The following is a 17,905-nucleotide window of genomic DNA, read 5'->3' as shown; positions in this document are numbered from 1 at the left end:
TTTCCAATTGCAATGAGTTACAGCATTCCTTCGGCCCAACTTCTCTATTCAAGTCTGAGCACACTTTTGGTCCGACTATAGCCCAATTATAGCTCAACAGCTCCTTTGGCCCGGCAAACAGAGTCTCCACAATACATGGACAACAGCTCCTGAGTCAACAAATTAAACTTGGCAAAATCATTGTACCGACATTTTATTATATTTATTTGCCTTGGAGCCCAATCCAAACCATTTATCCGTATTATATATTATATACTCTACACATCATTCAATCATCATTCATAAACAAGCAGTGGCGACTCCATATAGAGTGAAGTGGGGTAAAAGGACCCCATTAGCAAAAAAAATTTATGTATAAAATACTACTAAAATTGTATATGACACCACTAAATTCATAGATAGGACCCCATATATTTTTAAAATTAGCGATTTTTATGGAAGTAAATAGTCATTCATTAGGAAAAAAATTTACAATATTCTACTCATATTGTATAGGACCCTATTGAATTATGATCCTAGAATCGCCACTGTAAACAAGGTTGCAAAATTCGCTATTCGGAGATTAATCGGTCGGGACTTTAAAAGGATTAATTGGTAATTCGGGGATTAATTGGATTGTACTGTATACATTTAAATACTAAATTTTTAAAATTATATGTGTAAATATAGAAAAAAAATCATAAATATAAAAATAAACTCTAACGTAATTGTCTAAAATTATCTATTTTTCTCAAAAACTATATAGTTCTAGTATAAATTCATGTTAAAATGTTAACCATTTTTAAATTTGACCAACTTTGATTACCAAATTCGATTTACACCCATCAATTGACGTTGACCGTTTAATTAAACGGATTTTTGAAAATCGGAACGGATTGCTCTTAAAAATGATTAATCGGGGATTAATCGACGAGTAATCGGGTTTTTTGCAACACTGTTCATAAACCTTAATTTAAACGCTACATAATAATTCAAATTTAGTAATCTTTCGATCTCTCCTTATCAGAAACTCGTAATTAATAATCGACAAAATCGGAGGCCATGGCGAATCTCGAATGCCGTATGTACGAAGCTAAGTTTCCAGACGTGGATATGGTGGTCATGGTTCAAGTCAAAAGCATCGGTGAGATGTATGCTTACGTGGCACTACTCGAATACAATGACATCGAAGGTATGATACAGTTTTCTGAGCTCTCACGACTTCATATTCGAAGTATCAATAGTTTGATAAAGGTAGGGCGCATGGAGCCTATGATGGTCTTGCAAGTAGACAAACAAAAAGGGTATGTGAATCTCAGTAAAAGAAGAGTTTCTGAAGAAGATATACAGATTTGTAAAGATAGGTATAATAACAGTAAACATGTTCACTCTATTATGCGTAACGTCGCTAAAACAATGGAGCTTGATCTTGAGGTATAATTATATTATATACTTTTATTAATAATAAATCAATGTGTAATTACGTGATGTATTTAATTACTTATTTGTGAGTGTTTGCCTGCCTATGCTTATCGATCTCTACAGTTAAGGTGTTTGAGCTGTTTCAAGCAAAAATATTAGTCTTGTCTCCATCTCACTATGTTCTTACACTCTTACAGGCGAAATTGAAACTTTTTTTTGGCGAAAATAATGATCAAGCATATTTCCGCCTAGGATAGAAACACGCTTGAGTGCAATAGAGGAGGGTTTTATTAGTTCAGCGGCGTTAACCTCCGGTCCGGTTACCGTGATAACCCTAGCCGAGATGATGATCTCGGGAGGGTGGCTAAGGGCTGACCGCTGGCCGATGGACGGCGCTCCGATTGGCGGCGAAGGGAAAAACCCTACCAAGGGTGGTAGGTAAAAACCCTAGTGAGAATGTGTCCCGATTGGGTACCCTAATTGATTGGTGACCCCTCTATTTATAAGAGAGAATTAGGGTTTAGGAGGGAGACTTAATAGCGACCCATGGACCAAGCCCAATTACTAGGCCTGATGGGTACCGCCCATCATCAAGTCCCCCAAGTTCGGTGTGACATATTAATGTCATATCGAAGTTACAAATATGTCACCGCAAATAACTCATCACATAACCCGCACCGACTGCGAAGTCAAATGCATAGCGAATTCACATAGTAATGTGATGACGGGATGTAATAATTCCGCACGCCATGCGGTCATATGGTGAGTGGGAATCCGTAGGGTGGAACCCTGCACAGTATGGACCACACATCATAACTATGCGCGACACAGCCCCATTCATTGCAATTATGCGTGATACGACCAAATGTGACGCATGCATGTTAACCGCAGCTACTCGCGATGCATCCTTGCGCTTAACGCAATGCAGCGATGTGAGCATGCTAACTTTTACCACCATCCGCAATGCACAAAGCAGCGATGTTGCAAAAACAAAACTGAAGGGATACTGATAGTATGCCATTACTCCCCCCAGTTCGGTATGAAATGTGAAAACATGTCATGGCGAACTATAAATAAGACCACGTCAAAATGACATCCTGAAACAACTAGCTAATCGGAACTTGTAGTTGTATACAAGGCATCTCAGACTCACGGAGTCCGATCCCAGAGTCATATTGAGGCACCCCCAACACATATTTGTGAGGGGTGTCAAGTAACCATGCTCTTACGCAGCGTAATCATGGACATTTATGCATTTGATTGTAATTGCCTATCATCGCGAATTAAGACAATTCACACAATGTGCGCATAAGTTAACCAAAACTTATGCACAATTTCGGGCGCTGCGTAAAATAAACCAATATTTTAACAAAAAGCCCGTGCGCGAGTCCGCACGAAAAAAGTTTATACTCATAAGTTACAGCATCACTTGCTCTGTCACGTACTAGGGGTGCACTTAGTTGTGTGGTAAGGCAATGCTAACTAAAAACCAATGTTTTTATACTTAAGAGTTTCCCCAAGTAAACCAATACTTAGGATAATTTAATATGCACAAGCAAACCAATGCTCGTATTTTAAGTCGACTTGGCAGCCTTCTAGTCTGCGTGGCGGTTGGCTAGGGGAAAACCAATTCCCTTCACCTGCCGTTAGTAGCTAGCCTTGTAACCAAACAGGCTTCTGCCGCGCGGGGGCTAGAGGACACCCCTTAAGTAGGCAGGAACCGCACAATAAACTATTGATAAAATATGTGCGAGAGATTTATTGGCCTTTGAAAGTTATTATATCCGCGACGCGTTTAATCTTGCCATGAACAATAGAATTTTGAGGACAACATAATTCCACTCATTGGTTCGTAAACCGTAGACAATCCTAGCGGGATTGCGAGTAATGTGGGGTTTAAGGATCTTAGAATTTAACTCTCCGGTCCGGCTACCGTGAATAACCCAGATCGATATGATGATATCGATGGGGTGGTTAAATGTTAAGTCCACCATCGATAACGTTCGTTGATCGATGGCCCCGTGAAGGTTGTAGGTTACCGTCGTAAAAGACTGACCTGTTAACCCTAACCACGAATGAATGAATGATGATTTACGTAATTTGATTATCGATTCGATAAGGTATGATTTACGTAATGTTGCGTCTTCCGTCGAATGATCGTAATCATGTGACAAACCGGGAATAACCCGTATAGCTAATCATACGGTTAAAACCCAAAAACCAATCGTGAAGACGATTCTAGGCAAGGAAGTAGGCAAGAAGTCATATGAAGAAGAGGTGTATCATGGTCGTAAAGAACATAACCTGATAATTTGGGTGATCAAGTCCAAGTAGCTATATATTACCTCTTTAATGTCGCTGCATGCCAAATGAGGTGCGACCATGGGTTTACGCAGAGCCACCATGGTCTTAAGCAACGTGCGAAATGCACAATTTAAATCACGCAACACGTGCAAAGGAAAAGTGCGCGCAACACATGCAAAGTGTTGCGCAACACACATAAAATCTTGCGACCACGGACTTATGCGAAGCCGCCATGGCGAAAAGAAAAGTGCGCGCAGTACACACAAAGTGTTGCGCAACGACGAATAATCTTACAACCATGGTCTTACGTGGAGCCTCCATGGCGCAATACAATAGCCGTAAAAGTTTTTTAGGCTTAAGGTCGTCGCCACAGGAAACAGATCTTCCCTATCAGTTAAAGCCATATATCCATATATCATGGTAGCCCCCATTTCACGACTGCTAAGTATTTAGTGGTGTTGAAATCCAACATTAAGTTGACACCACCTTCAAAGGTGATACATAAACGCACATAGAAAAGAACTACGCAAAGCATTACATAAAGAACTGTGCTCAAATGGGCGAGCAAAAGGGGCATAGAAAAGACCGCGCATTGCGTTGTGCAAAAGACCCTGCACAAATAATCGCTAAAAGAACTACGCAAGGTGCGCGAAGTAAAAATGCGGCCATGGGCTTATGCGAGGCCACCATGGCGCAATGTGCGCGGATCACAGAAACTGCGGTCATGGACTTACGAAGAGCCACCATGACGCTAAGAAAAGTGTGCAATGTGTTGCGTGTTGCAACTCGCACGAACAATTTGCAGCCATAGGCTTATGCGGAGCTGCTGAGGCGCAATGTAAGGTTGATCCAAGCATGTACAACGTACAATAGAGTCGCGAGAAGCGCGAATGGTGCTATGCGGAATTAATGCCATAAGTGACACTCAACGCGTAAAAGTAGTGTGGAAAGATACCGTGTATTGTTGAAGCGTGTTGCGAAATATTTGCTTCATAACTCTATGCCTTTACCATAAAGAAGGTAACGAAGTGCGTCAGTTCCGACAAACTAGTATAGTCAACGACGACACAACGAAACATGAAACGGAAGCGACCCGGTGTTATATAGAGGCATAATGATGCTCCACCCAAAGGGGAGATATTCCTAAGAACACATGTTGTGCAACTGGCCACCAAAAATAAGTTGTACGGCCGCACATGAAAGTGGAACACATTTTTCCCACTACTAACCTAGCACAATGCTAGCCCCCATTTTAATACTACTAAGTATTTAGTGGTGTTTAAATCCAACGTTAAATTGACACCACCTTTGGGAGCGATGATCGTGTATGGAACAAGAATTAAAATGCTACGATTTACCATTGTAATGGAAATGTACAAGGTATAGTACCCAAAAGAAATATAAACTGCAACCGTGGCCTTACGCAGAGCCACCATGGTGCAAAGTGCGCACAACACATTCAAAGTGTTGCGCAATGCACAAAAAATCATGCAACCATGGCCTTACGTGGAGCCGCCATGGTGCAAAGGAAAAGTGCGCTCAACACATGCAAAGTGTTGCGCAACGCACATAAAATCTTGCGACCATGGATTTATGCGAAGCCGCCATGGCGAAAAGCAAAGTGCGCGCAGTACACACAAAGTGTTGCGTAACACACAAATAACCCTGCGACCATGGACTTATGCGGAGCCACCATGGTGCAAATGCAAAGTGCGCACAACACATGCAGAGTGTTGCGCAACGCACAAATAATCCTGCGACCATGGACTTATGCGCAGCCGCCATGGTGCAAATGCAAAGTGTGCGCAACGAACAAAAGTTAGTAACAACCAAAAAGTTAGTAATTAACTCTTTCGTTTCCACGCAAAGACCAAGAAAGGTATGCAATCGGGTTGCGAACTAAGGACCGTACAAGGATATGCAAAGAACCGCATAAATGACATGCTCAAACATACTTAAAGAGCTGTGCAAACGTCTGCATTAAGTGCCACGCAAAAGTCGTTCGAATGTGTTGTACAAATGGTTAAACTTGGGAACTACGTTTAGAAAAACTGGCGATATACTTCAAAAAGAGATAGACATATCCTCTTAAAGTTAAAGATATACTCAAAAATATAATACTAAATTATAGATATATGTTATCCGGTAATTTTGAGTTATATCAATTTTGGTATATTATGCCAACTCATTCCCAAATTTAAATCAATTAGCTAATAAGCATGAATATCACAACTGATATCGGTAAACATGTAACTTAATTAAGTAATTAAATAATACTATCAAAAAAGATAATATTGATTGTTTGAGAAAATCACTTGACATCCTGGTATTTTTGACAGTTGTACCTTCATGAATAAAACTTGTGTATTTAACCAAAAATATGGGAACTGAATTACAAGTTCCTCTGAAGATTACTCCATGACCCGGAACACACCCCTATGACAATTCTCAAACGAACACAACCATTCGATAAATTAATCGATTATTCTGGTTAGCCACAATAATACGCTAGAGAATTAAAACATCAAGCCAGTGTCAAATACGTGCCATTCGTCACGGGAGTTAGGATGCGCTACAATCAGCCCGACGACATAACGACATACCCGGAGACATAATGAAGGGCAACTGATGATGTGCCTGGAGGCGTTAGGATATGCCCGGAGGCGTTACGATCTGCAAGGAGGCAATGCGATCTGCCCGTAAGCGTTAAGATCTACGCCGGAGCGTATCCGCACAGCATTGTTCAATATCGATCTGTGACATTAATGGTACTATCGAATGCAAGGGTTTCTTGATCGTTATTGCCAACATATGCGGCTATACAAACCAGTACCGATTCCGCAAAATTTTTAGCTAGTAGGTCGTTCAAATATGTAACCAATCGTTGTTTTACCATGCTCATAAATATCAAGCAACAATTTTGATTGTAAGTATTATAATATAATCATAATAGTTGTATCAAAACAAAAGCACATAGCGACTAACGAATCCCGTGTTATTGTGCTATTTAATTGGTTACAGCTCCAACACATTTAAAAGCTAATATATATATCAATAAACAATAAATACGAGCAGAACACTTACAAGAAGATCTATGAAGATGAAGATGAGACTCTTGCCTCGACTCTCAATGAAAGCACCAATTGATCAAGCATATTTCCGCCTAGGATAGAAACACGCTTGAGTGCAATAGAAGAGGGTTTTATTAGTTCAGCGGCGTTAACCTCCGGTCCGGTTACCGTGATAACCCTAGCCGAGATGATGATCTCGGGAGGGTGGCTAAGGGCTGACCTGAAAGGACCCGTTCATATACATTATAAACGATTCACAATAGTTGATTACATCGCGAGGTATTTGACCTCTATATGATACATTTTACAAACATTGCATTCGTTTTTAAAAGACAAACTTTCTTTACAACGAAAGTTGACGGCATGCACACCATTTCATAATACATCCAACTATAATTGACATAATAATAATCTTGATGAACTCAATGACTCGAATGCAACGTCTTTCAAAATATGCCATGAATGACTCCAAGTAATATCCTTAAAATGAGCTAATGCACAGCGGAAGATTTCTTTAATACCTGAGAATAAACATGCTTTAAAGTGTCAACCAAAAGGTTGGTGAGTTCATAGGTTTATCATAACAATCATTTCAATATATTAATAGACCACAAGATTTCCGTTTATAAATATATGTACACTCGCAAGTGTATAAAAGTATTCTATAAGTTGTAGGCACCCGGTAACAAGCCTTAACGTTCATGTTTTACCCTCTGGAGTACACCAGATTAGGTGTGTTTAAAATAACCTCGAAGTACTAAAGCATCCCATAGTCGGGATGGGGTTTGTCAGGCCCAATAGATCTATCTTTAGGATTCGCGCCTACCGTACATAGACAAGTAGTTTAATGTTACCAAGCTAAGGGTATATTTCTGGTTTAAACCCACGTAGAATTAGTTTTAGTACTTGTGCCTATTTCGTAAAACATTTAAAAAACAGCGCATGTATTCTCAGAACAAAAATATATATTGCAAAAGCAATTAAAAAGGGAGCAAATGAAACTCACAATACTGTATTTCGTAGTAAAAATACATATAACGTCATTTAACAAGTGCAAGGTTGGACTCGGATTCACGAACGTATCAATATTGAGATTCAATATTGCAGGAAAGTACGTAGACGCAACGGAGATGATAAACACTAGATTGACCTCACGAGCATACCCATGAACCATACTCATCACCTCCATAGCTATAACCCATAATTTCCTTAGCTTCGACTCATTCAAAAAAAACTATTTTGAAATCACTCGGACAACACTCCGCCGTAATATTTTATGTATACTAATAATATCTTGAAATAATACAGAGCAATATATATATATATATATATATATATATATATATATATATATATATATATATATATATATATATATATATATATATATATATATATATATATATATATCGATTAAGAGAGTTTAAAGAAATATATTTTCAAGTTTCTATGAAATAATGAAACCTATTGAATTCTATTTATAATAAAATTTTTATTTATTAAAATGAATTATTAAAGTGAATTATTAAAGTATGAATTATTAAAGTGAATTATTAAAGTATGAATTATTAAAGTGAATTATTAAAGTATGAATTATTAAAGTGAATTATTAAAGTTAAAGTAAAGTAAAAGTAAAGTAAAGGTAAAGTTAAAGTATAGTAAAAGTATAAAAACTATGTATGTATAATACGCGTATAAATATATATAATATTAATTTAAATCGTTATATATATTTAATGAAATAAAATATAAATATCGTTATATTTATTATACTGGTTAAGTAATGAGTTGTCAAAAGTGATTCTAGATATTTATAAAAGTTATATACGTTTTAATAATAAAGTTCTTTTTAAACTGAAAACGTCTTTGTACGTTTGAAAATAGATTAATAGAATATTATGGAAACCAATTCTCCACTAACTTTTGTCTAACTTTCGTAAATGACACTTTTTGTTTTTATTTATAAATAGCTTTACAAATTATTCTGAATATCGTTAAGAGGAATAGATTTTCTCAAATCATAGTGGACCTCTCAACAGAGACTTGTAATCATAATTCAATGTTTCTGATAATTCAATCATTTAATATATTTTTTTTATTTCGTCGAAAATCATATTGAAACAAATACGTTCGTGTAAAGTATTATACGTTTAATACTTTATTAATATTCTCAAGTTATAATATATATATACATATACATATCTATTTATATATAATGGTTCGTGAATCGTCAGAATTTGGTCGAGGTTATAATGAATGTATGAACACAGTTTAAAATTCTTGAGATTTAACTTAACAAACTTTGCTTATCGTGTCGGAATAATATAAAGATTAAAGTTTAAATTTGGTCGGAAATTTTCGGGTCGTCACAGTACCTACCCGTTAAAGAAATTTCGTCCCCGAAATTTGATAGAGGTCGTCATGACTAACAATGAGAATGCTATTATAACGATTATAGAGTTTTATCATGTTCAAGAAGAATGGATAAAATAATTCGATTACTCGAAGCGTGTGAGTGAAGTTATCGTAAATGAATGAAAAAAGATAATAGTGATTCGTCGTATCTTTTGACGTCATCACGATTGATCTCCGAAAAGAAAATCTTTGTAATCTATATTGGATTTGATTATTCGGCGATTAAGGAAATTATGATCCTCTTCGAATTAATGCGATAATCCATTTTGATTTCTCTGTCGGATATTTCACTATAAATCCACCTCATTTGTTTTCTTACAACTCACTTCTTCTCAACTCATATTTTAAAGTATTTGTCAATATGCTTCATCCAGTGCTGATTCTTGATATACTCCTCACTTTCATATCTGTCGCTCTTCTTTTTCATCTGCCTCCGGAAGAATCTATTTACTTCTACTATACTCTTGGTTTTATAGTGTTTTTAGTTCTCCCGTATCTTTATATTGCTATATGCATTGATATATACGGTTTGTGATTTCTGGGTTGTTGTTGGGTTTTATATCTTCCCTTATATTTCAAAGTCCTTGCTTCTTCTATAATCATTGTCATCCACAGTTAATGCTCTCTTCTATTTGCTATGATTTATACTCCCATTTCTAGTTCGGAGCTTTGTCCTTTCGTTTCTTCTTCTTGCGATTAAGCACCGCTTGTAATGGTCCAGAATTCGCAGATATAAATTTCGGAATGAACATTGTTAATGTTCTAGGAAGGAGATTGTAATGGCACGATCTTGACTTGTCAAATTACCAGAATACCTCGGAAAAGGCCGAATCATCAAGAAATATTTTCTTGATATTTAGAGATCAAAGAGAATACAAGAGTCGTGTAACATAGCACATGATGACGTTATGATCTGTGAATCATCATGTTCCATTTAGAAACTCAGCATGAATTACTGTAATATAATCACGTTGATCAAGTGTCATTATATTATACTAACTCATGCTTCAGCTCCCAACACTTCTTCAAGAATATTCCTATTTTAAACTCGAATGTTTCAGAATTTAGAAACTAAAATAGTTTCTTTTATGATATAATACATATAGCGCGAAGAGGTAAATGATTTCAGATAAGAATAATTATAAAAATATCTTCAGAAGTATGGATGATATTTATAATGAAAGATACGATGATATCTTAGAATGTCTAATATCAGAGGATAATGAAGGATATTGTCCGCAAGGGTTTAGAGTCAGGAGCAAGGTATTCGTTAATGACTTCAGCAAGTACTGAATCATTTGGATTCTTTGAAGGCAGGTTCAGCCTTTGTGATTTGTCCACAGCCTCCTTCATACTTTGCTCAATCCGTTTTCCAGTTCCAAAGCTTCTCTTTTTCTGAGCTTTGCCAATATACTATCCTTTATCATCCAACTTTTTACTGTTAAGGTCGTTTACAGTTTTTGCTGCTTCATCAGCATTTTTCAAAATTTCGAGAAATGGTTCGCAGTTTAGGGTGTTTTTCAGAAATTTCTCATTCAAAGAATGTAAGTCTTCGAGGTAGACGTTGTGTGTATATGTAATTGTTGATGTAGACATGCTGCGAGGTTTCAAAATACTGATTTCTGATTCTCAATAATTGGTATGGCAATTCTTGTTATATGGTACGAATGAGTATATGATAGGGTTTCGATAATTATAATGATTTTTTTTTTTTTTTTTGGAAAGTCAAAGATCAGTGAAGTTGTTGGTAAGTTTATTGCTAATGTGGTGAATATAAACGATTCCCCGGTAACGTTGGTGAAAGGGCAACGTATCTATCGAGGTTATAATAAGACTGTTTTGATTGAGAAGTCGAAGTTGACTTGCTGGAGCTGTGACAAAACTGTCTATTTTGAAACGGAATTGAAAAGTTATTTTAGCTAGTAAATGCCAAAGAGTCTAACACAGATACGTGTCGAACTATGACTTGGGTTTTGAGAGTTTTTCAGGTGTATAACTGTGGGTAACATGTGGTTGGATCATCATCTCGATTGTTCCTTAGTTGAAGTGTCTTCAGGAATTTCGAAGGGTTTGAGCACATATTGTAATCGTTAATACATATGATGTTCTAACACAGTTTTGAAGTCAAAGTATAGCTTTGAAAGATATAGGAATCTAAGAGTGATGATACTGGTTATATTTCGAATTGAATTATGCGATTTCAAAATCAGAATATGTAATTGAATTTGAATGAGTATGATTGTTTTGATTTATATGAAAGAATGGATATTGTTGTGAAAGTAGGGAGTATAGTTGATGATTGTTGAATCAGTTTCGAAAAATGTAATATATTAATTGTGAATTTATATATCTCTCGGGTATTACCTACCCGTTAAAAATTTTTCACAATTAATATTTTGTACAAAAGAAGTTTATTACAGTCTTTATGAAAATATATGTGTATATTTTCTTTAGATGTAATATAGATTTAATGAGTTAATATTAAATTAAACTCATTTGTTTTATGGTTGGAACTAGAATTGAGTAATCCCTAAAACTTTATAAATTGCATAAGTATTTCTTCAATAATATTGAAATTATGAATCATTACTTTGTTATTTGTTGGTTTTTGTGAAATTCTTGTGAACTTCGCAAGGTACGAATGATGTTATTTGAAAAGTTTCGAGTACATCGATGATGAAAGTGTAAAATCAAACATATATTCGAATAATACACTTGATTTATTATGAATTGGATTTTTTTATTGAATTGAGACAGAGATTGTAATTAACGATGGTTAAGTTACGGACGAAGGACGTACATCATTGCATATTTGTAATATGAATTAACTGAGTAGTTAAGATTCACACATAATAGCTTAGTACGAGAAGATTTATTATGGTTTAAAAATTTATACATATAAAATATACATATAAATCTTTCGATTGGAAATGAGTTAATACTTCCTAACTCGTTGATACAATATATTTGTTGTTGATTCGTAATGATGTCCACAATGATTCTTAAACTGACAGAGTTTGTGATGTTACATGTGCTGTTGATTCTGACGATACTGACGGCACTGACTGTGTTGATGATGCTACGGTCCTGTTGATGCTGTTGGTAAAACAATTCTAGCTTGTAAATCGTACACCATTTTCGATCAAAGTTTCTACTCTACCATCTCCGTTCACTCATCCGATTTACGGTCAGAATTAAATAATCTCTAAGATTTTGGAGATTACATAACTGCCGCAGAGATATCTCTTCAATGAAGTTTATGAATTAATACTTCATCGTTTGTTGTTGTTGATATTCCTGGATATTTACAGGGCGTATGACGTTGATGTTTGAGATACATATTGTGATGTTGCGGTGTGGGATGTGGATGTTGTTGTTGTTGGTGGTGATGGTACTGTTGGTGTTGCTGATGGTGGTACTGTTTATGCTGCTGGTGCTGCTGCTGGTGTTTGTAACCTTTGCACCATATTCTCCAAAGCCACTACCCGAGCGCGAAGCTCGTTGACTTCTTCTATTACACCGGGGTGATTGTCGGTTTGGAAGAGCGGATAAATAAAATCTAAAATTTGGTGTAGTATGTAATCGTGACGAGATACTCTAGAAATAAGAGAGAAAATGGTGTTTCGGATAGGTTCGCCGATAAGTGCTTCAGGTTCTTCGCCAAGAAGGCAATGTGGTGGATGGAAGGGATCACCTTCTTCTTGTCTTCAATGATTAAGGAGGCTACGAACCCATCCCCAATTCAACCAGAATAGATGATGACTAATTGGTTGATCCATTCCGGTCACACTGCTTTTGGAACTTGAGTGGGATTCCATTTCAGAATCCGAGGGACTTGAACTAATGACGAATTCCATTTCGTACGATTGAATAAAGAATTTTTCGATATGAAATGATTTTCCGGCTATCGGGTGGTATTCTAATTATATAGAGCAAAAGGTTTCGTAGATTACGGAGGAATTTACGGAATATGTCAGGCAAAGTTTAAAGTAACAGATACGCTAAGATATGAATTAGCAGATACGCTATGAGATGAATTTTGTCTATACACTATTCATGCAATCAATGCAATAAGATGTGTCTAGACTAAGAATGATAAGCAGGTAATTTTCGACAAAAATGATGATCAAAACTTTTGACATGCAGACACGGTCGAAGTCCAGACTCACTAATGCATCCTATCGACTATTAGTTAGACACACTAATGCAGACCTGGTTCGCTAAGACCACCGCTCTGATACCAACTGAAAGGACCCGTTCATATACATTATAAACGATTCACAATAGTTGATTACATCGCGAGGTATTTGACCTCTATATGATACATTTTACAAACATTGCATTCGTTTTTAAAAGACAAACTTTCTTTACAACGAAAGTTGACGGCATGCACACCATTTCATAATACATCCAACTATAATTGACATAATAATAATCTTGATGAACTCAATGACTCGAATGCAACGTCTTTCAAAATATGCCATGAATGATTCCAAGTAATATCCTTAAAATGAGCTAATGCACAGCGGAAGATTTCGTTAATACCTGAGAATAAACATGCTTTAAAGTGTCAACCAAAAGGTTGGTGAGTTCATAGGTTTATCATAACAATCATTTCAATATATTAATAGACCACAAGATTTCCGTTTATAAATATATGTACACTCGCAAGTGTATAAAAGTATTCTATAAGTTGTAGGCACCTGGTAACAAGCCTTAACGTTCATGTTTTACCCTCTGGAGTACACCAGATTAGGTGTGTTTAAAATAACCTCGAAGTACTAAAGCATCCCATAGTCGGGATGGGGTTTGTCAGGCCCAATAGATCTATCTTTAGGATTCGCGCCTACCGTACATAGACAAGTAGTTTAATGTTACCAAGCTAAGGGTATATTTCTGGTTTAAACCCACGTAGAATTAGTTTTAGTACTTGTGCCTATTTCGTAAAACATTTAAAAAACAGCGCATGTATTCTCAGCCCAAAAGTATATATTGCAAAAGCAATTAAAAAGGGAGCAAATGAAACTCACAATACTGTATTTCGTAGTAAAAATACATATAACGTCATTTAACAAGTGCAAGGTTGGACTCGGATTCACGAACGTATCAATATTGAGATTCAATATTGCAGGAAAGTACGTAGACGCAACGGAGATGATAAACACTAGATTGACCTCACGAGCATACCCATGAACCATACTCATCACCTCCATAGCTATAACCCATAATTTCCTTAGCTTCGACTCATTCAAAAAAAACTATTTTGAAATCACTCGGACAACACTCCGCCGTAATATTTTATGTATACTAATAATATCTTGAAATAATACAGAGCAAATATATATATATATATATATATATATATATATATATATATATATATATATATATATATATATATATATATATATATATATATATATATATATATATCGATTAAGAGAGTTTAAAGAAATATATTTTCAAGTTTCTATGAAATAATGAAACCTATTGAATTCTATTTATAATAAAAATTTTATTTATTAAAATGAATTATTAAAGTATGAATTATTAAAGTGAATTATTAAAGTATGAATTATTAAAGTATGAATTATTAAAGTGAATTATTAAAGTATGAATTATTAAAGTAAATTATTAAAGTATGAATTATTAAAGTGAATTATTAAAGTTAAAGTAAAGTAAAAGTAAAGTAAATGTAAAGTTAAAGTATAGTAAAAGTATAAAAACTATGTATGTATAATACGCGTATAAATATATATAATATTAATTTAAATCGTTATATATATTTAATGAAATAAAATATAAATATCGTTATATTTATTATACTGGTTAAGTAATGAGTTGTCAAAAGTGATTCTAGATATTTATAAAAGTTATATACGTTTTAATAATAAAGTTCTTTTTAAACTGAAAACGTCTTTGTACGTTTGAAAATAGATTAATAGAATATTATGGAAACCAATTCTCCACTAACTTTTGTCTAACTTTCATAAATGACACTTTTTGTTTTTATTTATAAATAGCTTTACAAATTATTCTGAATATCGTTAAGAGGAATAGATTTTCTCAAATCATAGTGGACCTCTCAACAGAGACTTGTAATCATAATTCAATGTTTCTGATAATTCAATCATTTAATATATTTTTTTTTATTTCGTCGAAAATCATATTGAAACAAATACGTTCGTGTAAAGTATTATACGTTTAATACTTTATTAATATTCTCAAGTTATAATATATATATACATATACATATCTATTTATATATAATGGTTCGTGAATCGTCGGAATTTGGTCGAGGTTATAATGAATGTATGAACACAGTTTAAAATTCTTGAGATTTAACTTAACAAACTTTGCTTATCGTGTCGGAATAATATAAAGATTAAAGTTTAAATTTGGTCGGAAATTTCCGGGTCGTCACATGACCGCCGGCCGATGGACGGCGCTCCGATTGGCGGCGAAGGGAAAAACCCTACCAAGGGTGGTAGGTAAAAACCCTAGTGAGAATGTGTCCCGATTGGGTACCCTAATTGATTGGTGACCCCTCTATTTATAAGAGAGAATTAGGGTTTAGGAGGGAGACTTAATAGCGACCCATGGACCAAGCCCAATTACTAGGCCTGATGGGTACCGCCATCATCAAATAATAATACAATATATGGTTGTAATTTTGTGTTACAAATTTTTTACCCCTAAATATCATTCAACTTTTTAGGGGCCGACATCCCTCTAAAGCAGTGTTGTAAACGAATGCGGGAATCGGTCGGGTCAAACGCCGGTCAAAAGTTAGTAATTCGGTTAAAATCGGTCAAATCGAAGTTGTGTTACTTTTTATATTATATTAACGATAATAGCGATTATAGGTGCAAACTGGTATATGAATGTTTTTTGGCTTTAAATAATGTGTATATATACTTTTATATATATAAAAGTCAGTGTCAATCAATGTCCGTCTCGACCCCCGTCTGTACGTTTTAAGGTCCCGACCGTCTTTCTAAACCTTGCTCTCATGTCTGATATCATCCGCCATTAAAGTGTTTGATTGTTTGATTAACACGATCTAATGACACTGATTTTCGTTTCAATCTCTGCATGACAGGATCTGTACATTCATGTTGGTTGGCCATTGTACCGGAAGTATGGCCATGCATACGAGGTAGGAAACCGCTAGCTGAATGAGTTATTTGATTCTTAATGACATTGCATGCTTATATTGAATGTGTATGTTAATTGATTTCAGGCGTTTGAGCTGATTAAGGATGATCCTGATCCTGATTCCATTCTCAATACACTTACGCGTGAAGTTAAAGAAACTGGTCCAGATGGAGTAGAGGTAGCTTTATATATTAAGTTTTTTTAATTAGATATGAGTTTCTTTATATCTGCCTATTCACTTTTAATTAATCAACTCGTTATATATTAGGTGACAAAAGTGGTTCCTGCTTTGACAGAGGAACCCAAAGATGCATTAGTAAAGAACATCAAGGGAATGATGATGCCTCGACAACCTTTGAAGATTCGTGCACGTATTGAGATGGAATGCATTCAATTTGATGGGGTTCTTCACATTAAGGTATCTCATTTACGCAATTGCTTTTTAATTAACAAGCTGTAATTTTTTTAAGGTACTCAGAATTTTACTACCATATATAGGATGCTATGAGGAAGGCCGAAGCTGCTGGGAATGAGGTCTGCCCTGTTAAAATGAAGTTAATTGCTGCTCCATCTTATGTTCTTACCACTCTAACTTTTGACAAGGTAAACAAAGCATTCTGATTGTCTAGTAACTTATTGCCAACTCGATTGATATTATTTCATCTAGGCCTAAGGCTGGTTATCTTATCTTGGATATGTTTAATCTTTTAGCGAAGGTTATTTGTGTTTGTTATTATTTGTATTTACTTAATGTACTGGTCTAATGTGACAACATGATATGATTTTCATACTTGATCAATACTTTGATATATGTGAACATTAAGTTATGAATTCTGGTATACTATTGGTAGACAAAGATATTAAAGCTGTCTTTAAATTCATAACTAGTTATAAATTGTAAATTGATTGTTTGTGTATTTGTGTTGCCAGTTTCTTTAGGCTATGCTTTTATCCTAAAGTTTGATGATGTTTATTAATTATTTATGGCTTGATAGGAGCAAGGAATTTCAGTTCTCAATAAAGCAATTACTGCATGTACCGAAGAAATAGAGCACCACAAGGGTAAACTCACCGTAAAGGAGGAACCGAGAGTGGTGAGTTTGTAGCAAGCATTACATTCCTTTTATTTGTCTCTATTGTAAAAAACAAGTTGATCTTAGAGAGTTTGAAATTTCGACATGATTTGTTGGTACAGGTGAGTGAACCTGATGATATATTGCTGGCTAAACGGATGGCTAAAGTAAATCAAGCCAACGAAGAAATTGAAGTAGATGATGACAGTGAAGAGGAAGAAGAAGATAGAGAATTGATTTAGGCATGAAGAGAGTTATTGATTACTATTTACTAATTTTGTTTTACTTCACTATATATTTGAATCTTTCATTGCGATCCTTTTATATAAATTCATAGTAAGTTTTTTTACTATCATAGCTATATATTAATCAAATCATTTAATTATAATTAATAGTGTTGTCGTACATTTGCTTGGTTTTTTCCGGGTTAGAACTTAGAACTACTTAGAAACCTTAAGGCAAACATTGCAAGACATGAAAAAT

The 17,905-nt window shown here is 35.1% G+C and overlaps 1 protein-coding gene across 1 annotated transcript; it reads left to right on the top strand.

The window, feature by feature from the left end:
• Positions 1-1,032: 1,032 nt before the first annotated feature.
• Positions 1,033-17,751, top strand: LOC139893278 (eukaryotic translation initiation factor 2 subunit alpha homolog). Its single transcript, XM_071876434.1, has 7 exons — positions 1,033-1,413; positions 16,294-16,350; positions 16,435-16,527; positions 16,618-16,767; positions 16,848-16,952; positions 17,345-17,443; positions 17,545-17,751. The coding sequence occupies exons 1-7, from the start codon at positions 1,042-1,044 to the stop codon at positions 17,662-17,664; spliced, it is 996 nt and encodes a 331-aa protein (XP_071732535.1). The 5' UTR covers positions 1,033-1,041; the 3' UTR covers positions 17,665-17,751.
• The last annotated feature ends 154 nt before the right edge of the window (positions 17,752-17,905 follow it).

The sequence above is a fragment of the Rutidosis leptorrhynchoides genome, chromosome 2, assembly GCF_046630445.1.
Source record: "Rutidosis leptorrhynchoides isolate AG116_Rl617_1_P2 chromosome 2, CSIRO_AGI_Rlap_v1, whole genome shotgun sequence".
NCBI lineage: Eukaryota > Viridiplantae > Streptophyta > Magnoliopsida > Asterales > Asteraceae > Rutidosis > Rutidosis leptorrhynchoides.
The sequence above is the reverse complement of the archived record's forward strand: the minus strand, read 5'-3'. Positions and strand labels throughout refer to the sequence as shown.

Excerpts from the sequence above, each read along its gene's own strand:
- LOC139893278 (XM_071876434.1), top strand. The coding sequence starts at position 1,042 with ATGGCGAATCTCGAATGCCGTATGTACGAAGCTAAGTTTCCAGACGTG. Across the intron at positions 16,351-16,434 it reads AGTATGGCCATGCATACGAG|GCGTTTGAGCTGATTAAGGA; the intron begins GTAGGAAACCGC and ends AATTGATTTCAG. Across the intron at positions 17,444-17,544 it reads TAAAGGAGGAACCGAGAGTG|GTGAGTGAACCTGATGATAT; the intron begins GTGAGTTTGTAG and ends TTGTTGGTACAG.